This window comes from Caenorhabditis remanei, chromosome III (assembly GCF_010183535.1).
Source record: "Caenorhabditis remanei strain PX506 chromosome III, whole genome shotgun sequence".
Taxonomy (NCBI): domain Eukaryota; kingdom Metazoa; phylum Nematoda; class Chromadorea; order Rhabditida; family Rhabditidae; genus Caenorhabditis; species Caenorhabditis remanei.
The window spans coordinates 9,664,314-9,670,626 of NC_071330.1; the positions used below are offsets into that span (position 1 = coordinate 9,664,314).

Below are 6,313 nucleotides of genomic sequence, written 5' to 3' on the forward strand. Positions count from 1 at the left end.
AAGGTTACGGTACTCAATTAAGAACGGAAAGGTTGTCGGCAAGTCTCTCTCTCTCTCTTCCCCTTCTTTTTGGTTTTCCAATGTTTGTATAGTTCGTTGGAAAGGTGTGAAGTAGATGTAGAAGGAGGAAACACTCCCTTTTCTTGTTCCTATTCATCTATCTTTTCTTTCCGTTTTGTATTAATTGAGACATAGAAATAGAATACAAACATAAATAAATAGTAACAACATCCACTAACATATGTACTCTCTTGATCATTCTTCACTTGGATCACTCGGATTTTTACAGGAGTTTCTATGATGTGTTGGGTTTGAAATCATGGCGGCAAGGACTTTGGCTCTTCAAATCGATGTCAAGAACGTTTTGTATAAAACTGGAACTTTCAAACAAAAAACAAGTAGTTCGGATTCTGACTGTTGAGATATCCTCCAGTTCGTGACAAAAAGGCCCTTTGTTCGTAAAAATAGAATAAAAATAGCGCACAAACTTCATTTTTGTTATAATAAACAGGTTTTTTCCACATTCCAGCTTTAATTTCTGTAGACTACATCTCGATGAAGCTCTTTCTTGGGAAAAACGATTGGATGTAATTGTGAGAAAAAACGTCGAAACATTTTTCAGACCGGTACAGTAAATGCATTCCCAATGTGTGGTTCTAGCATCGAAGAAATACAGTAATCCTTAAAGGCACATTGTGGCAGAATCACTAAACTAACCAGCTAATTCAAATTACCCCAAAAGATCGCAATTTTCACCGAACGCATTTCTGTTTGTCTCTTCGAGCATTAAAATGTGTATTTGAATTCGGACACTCATTAAGAATCCATTTGAAATAATGGAGTGTTACTATAGTGATTTCCGAAATATACATTATGTTCTTATTCATATTCCACGCTTCTTCATTTTACATATATACACCGGGATTTCTTACGGTAGTCATGATGTTCCGTATTTGTCGAAGCAATGTCAATTTTGTTCCAGAATAAAACAAATACATCAATTATTAACCAATCATCTTATTTATTTCATAGAAACGCAAGCAGCACAGTCGAGAATGGAATGGGGAAAAAGACAGGGAAATGACGGGAAAATTATGGAATGATGTTCATATTTCATAGGTGATTTTGTTATTAACAGATGAGCAGGGAGAGGATTATTTTTAATTTTCCGTTTCTTTCACTTTTCTCTGTTCACTGATACCACGAGACGACGTCTTCTGGAGCTGGAGCAGCGTGGAATGATGATCTTTTTCCGAAACGAAGAGGTCCAGATGGTCCACGTCGTTTTCCGAAACGTAGAGGTCCTTGTGGTCCTCCTTTCTTCACATCTGAAACATTATGATTTCATTTCCAAACGACGTGCGACTTGTCAAATGAAACATCTAATATTACATTCTAATCAGACAAATTCTACTCAAATTTCCGGAAAAAATTCGTTAACAGATTTCAATCTAAATATCGAATGACTCAAACTTTTTGATATTGAATTTCAAAAAAACGAAAAAGTTCTAAAAGTTCATTCTGGAAATTACTCAAAACTTACAGTTGGAGAAGTAATCCAAATCGACAGCAATTGGAATTGTTCCAACCGAATTGTCATCGTAATCTGAAAATAAAAATAAACTTTTTTATCTTAAAATGACGTTTCCCATATCAAACCCAAATTTTAAAAATTCAAACGAATCGCACTCCGAGAAAAGAAACCCACTTCCGACATATTGCTCTCGCGTATCATTTCAACATGAATTATTCTTAGAAACCCATGTGAAAATTTGGAAATTTAGAGACATTTTTAGAAAGAAAAAAGGTGCATCATTTGTAATTGAATCCATACTCTTTTCCATTTACAAAGTATCTTTTTTCAATATTAAATGAATTGGTCATCTCAAAACTACAGTAGTGCCCGAAAACTCCTTCTGAACATCAGAAAACTTCTTTCTTTTCAGATGAATTAGTTAGAAAATTTGAAATTCAAAATTCTTCGTTTCGAACCGAGAGAAAAGAGAAAAAACCTTCGTCTTAATGTATTCTTTTGTTGGTTTTATACTCGTGTCGATAGCTTTTTCTAAGTCAAAGTATGATAGTTTCTCTTCAAGAAAAAACCCAAATGAGCACTTTCTCAGTGTGTTTTTGTTTATATTCGCATCAAGTTGCGGGTGGAGATTTTTGAGATTTTCGATGAAAAATTAATGAGAAAAAGGGATTTTTTAGGTTTCATCTTTATCTTTCAAAAGTCACCATGAGATCATTTTGATCAACTCATCTGAATCTACACATTTCTATTTCGAAAGTTTCCATTTTCTCTCGTTTTCTATTACTTTCCAATTCGAATGCATGGAATTGAAACTCTTTTACTAATAGAGGAGCGGACCCATGTGCTGCTCATCGGCTCCGTAAGCACCAAAACTTTCCGAAACTAATCGGAATTAATGGGAGAAAAGAGACCACAACCCCTCGAAAACTATAAAAACCTTTCTTCTCCAAAATGGAAAAAAAGAGGAAATGCCTGGAAAAGACTGAAAATCGATGACACAAAACCAGTGGGAAGTTTTGGGAATTCGAGGGGGTGTCAAAACAAAAATAAAGAAGAAAAAGAAGACTTAGGAGAGAAATGACGCATTAGCAGACATTTCATTGTAAAGTTTTAGGATTTAAAAATGAAAATTGAAATCCGTTTGAGTGATTAGTCGAAGCATGTCATGCAGTTTCAAAATAGATTGAAATGTTTAATCAGAAGAAATTTAATAATTGAGAACTTGCTTTGTTTCAGAATAAAACATTGATTCTCCACTCAAAAGTTAATCCATTCAAAGTACGAATACAATGAGGAAGATATTTTGATATTTTTCTGTTGAGTCATTCAAACCAGAGAAGAATACACCGAAATACACAGAATATCATGTTCTAGTATAAAACTTATTCTTTGATTTGGGATTTAAGTCAATCACAGAGCCCATGTATTCCATTTGGATTAAGTCTCTACAACTGGTAAAGTCCATGAAACTAGGATGACCTGTTTTATGTCTGTTGTTAATTACGATACATCCGCACATGTCCAAATTTTTAAAAACTGAATCCACGTTTTCTGTTCCAAGTTTCAGTTCCTTCAACTCAAATTATCTTTCGTTCAACCATAATTAGCCTACAGTGTTCGTGCATTTTTCAATCTTTTTTCGAACTTTTCACACTCCGTTTTTTGAAACTCTCGTTTCTTATTTCCGTTTCCCTCTCCGCTGATCCGTAAAGAAGCAAGTCCTTTACTCACCAAAGTTTCGACACAATTTTACTACAACCGATTTCCTTTTCGAGAACAAAAAGGAGGGCCGTTTTGAATGATAAATGGGAATTCTTTAAAAACAAGAAAAGGAATTAGTTGGAGAAGAGAAAGAGAAGAAATATGATGGAGTTATGTATCAGAAGTGGCATTTGCAAGGATTACTGTAATGACGTCATTTCGAGTTTCAAAATTATTTTGCATGTCAGAAAGGACAAATTTGCATGACATTTCACATGATCTAGAGAGTTGTTAACCTTGTTATTAGTTTCGTTTCTCAAAGAAAACATCATTTTGAACTTAAATTATAGGCTAAGACACTTCTAGAAATTATCTTTTTGAAGAAGAAATTATGTCACTTTGAATGATTGAAAGTTGTTGGAAATGTTATCTACTCTACTATTTTACCCTTTAGTCCACATGTACAAACATAAAAATATTTGTCACTATACACCCACGAGGATTGTATTTTAAAGCGTAGAGTTTTAGTACGAATTCGTATAGTAAAACTAGAATTTTAGAATTGTCACTGTAAGCATCTACTAAACTACAATATATTCTAACTTCTAAGAATGTTGATCTAGGTCATTCGAGAGACCCCATCGCTGACGGAACAATGTGGTCACATAGATATTCTGAAGAGTTCATCAATGCTCTACAGTATTCCTAATTTTTCAATTAACTATGCCCTTTGTTTCATACAATTTGACCTACCTGCCAATGCTACGATGGCGAGAACGGCAAGGAATACGACTCGGAAAAGCGTGGAGAACTGCATGACGAGGTGCGAGAAGTGATGTGAGTGGAAAGAGAAAAGAGACCTTCTTCTTCCAAAAATGAGTGAAGCAACCGGGAGCTCTCGAGAGCAAGACGAGGGTGGGCGGGCAGCGAGGCTCAAGACTCCGCCCACTTTTTCAGTGAGCATTTGGTTTTTTGGAGAAATAGTTTGTGTACGAAGGGAGGAAAGAGAAAAAGAACAATGTTTGACCTGAATTTGAATTGAAGCTGAATAATATGATACTTTAAAAGTAGTGTGTTCTGGAACGGAATTCGATATTTCTGATGTTTGTTGCCGGATTAATCTGGAAGATTTGAAAAATTGTTGGAACTTGGAGAAAAGATGTCAGGACAAATGAATTCTCTTTCAATATCAATTTTTGGAAGTTTCTGTCTGATTAAGTGACAATCTTATCACTTATGGTCCTGGTTTAAGTGGCAAACTTGGTATCAGATTCTACGTTAATGTAGGCGTGGTTCTTTTACAGTAACTACCGTAATCTTTTTCCGCTCATGATTGGGTCCAAGAATCCACTCAACTAAAAACTAGAGCGTGTCATAATTGCACCTTCAGAGAGTAATTATGACACGATTGTTACTTGAAAAGGTGTTGGATTACGGTATTCATCATCTCATATTTCAAATGAAACCGGCACAATATGTGATACAATTGACTTTTCACCGTTGTTTGTAACGACAATTAACGGAAATAATAAAGTGGAAAAGTTTTGTGAAAGTAGATAAAAAATTATGTATTCGAAGAATGAGTTGAAGGGATCGGGGAAAAGAAACACTGCGTTCATGTTTCCTCAATGTTTTGGTTTACGAGAAACGTAGTTTAATAAAATAACTCGGACTAGTGTTTTACAGATTACAACTCAAAAAATCATAAGATCGAGGATAAACCTTCTGATTGCAGGTACAGTTTTGAAATAAGAAACACTGAGAAGATTGGAAACTGCGGAAACTATTCAGTTCTTGTGTGATTGAAAATGCTGAGTTCCGAACCTTTTGTATAGATGACTCAAGATCATTTAGTGAGGCTCTGTTTCTCAAAATTTGAATGACACCCGTTTTGAGACTCTCTCTCTTTCCCATAAAATTGTCCAACTTCGATGAAGCCCAGTGCGATGAAGCCCCTAGAAGAAACTTCCCCTTTTTAATACTTGTTTCTGTTGAAACTTATTTTTTAAATAATTGTTACAACTTCTGTAACTATCCTCTGTTATTTTGATCTCTTCGTCATTTTCAGACCAAACCACACGTACGTATTTCATTCAAATCAAAACCTTATTTTTCAAATATTTTTGTATCCAATCACCTTTGCCGTCAGAACTACATTTTCCATCGGATTCTGACCTCAAGAAAATCTAGAAAATCACGAATCTTGGATATTTTCAATTTGTCAAGAAATCATGAGTTTAGCAGATACATTTAGACGTAATCTGTCATCGTAAATCAGCGTCAGACGGGTAAATAATTTTGCCAAAAGGCGCAGATTATGACGAGTTTCGGAAGGAATCAAAACCAATTGGAATAGGGAAAAATGAGAGAAAAATGAGATTCGAAGTGACAGTTTAGATTTCTGAGCTCTCGAAGTTTTCAGTTTTATTTATTTGTTTTCATTCCCACGTCATCGTTCTTCTCCTTATTTTCAGAGTGTTCACATCTACATTTTAATATTCAATATTTTCAGTTTCGATCCTCCTCTTCTGTTTTATTTGTGTGGTTTCTCGACATAGATCATAGATGACGTAGATCATCAGAATCTCGAAAATTGTGAAAAGAATGAACAGGGAGCAATATGATTGGATTGCTCGATGATTATTTCAGAGAAATATCAAATATTTTTCAGGAAGAAGAAAATAGAAAAATGTCAGACAACATTCAATGCCATAAAGCCTTTATGAGGTGATTAAACGATTCGAGGGAACGCGGAAAAATTGTGAAAATATGGTTGTGAACGGGAAAGAAAAATGAGAAAAAGAAGGAATTGGAAGAAAGGAAAACAAAGAAAAAGATGACGACGGGGGGTCTTTGACTGTCAAGTTTCAGAATATCATATGAGAATGACGTTAGGTTAGAATACTCTCGATGAATATTGTTTCATGAAGAAATAAGATTTAGAATGAGTACACATCATCCTCTAGTGAACTTGATGGATGGTTCACTTCATACAAGATGAAAATGGCTTGAATATGGATAACAATAATTCTTATCAAGAAACTTTAATCGCTTTCTTGTATAGAATAAAATTATCAA

The 6,313-nt window shown here is 34.7% G+C and overlaps 1 protein-coding gene across 1 annotated transcript; it reads right to left on the reverse strand.

Annotated features, from left to right (window-relative positions):
- Nucleotides 1–1,191: 1,191 nt before the first annotated feature.
- Nucleotides 1,192–4,052, reverse strand: GCK72_010337 (uncharacterized protein; the record flags this gene model as incomplete). The annotated part of the gene is made up of 3 exons (XM_003110671.2): nt 1,192–1,328; nt 1,544–1,606; nt 3,989–4,052. 3 exons carry the CDS (start codon nt 4,050–4,052, stop codon nt 1,192–1,194), a joined length of 264 nt encoding a protein of 87 aa, XP_003110719.2.
- Nucleotides 4,053–6,313: the final 2,261 nt, after the last annotated feature.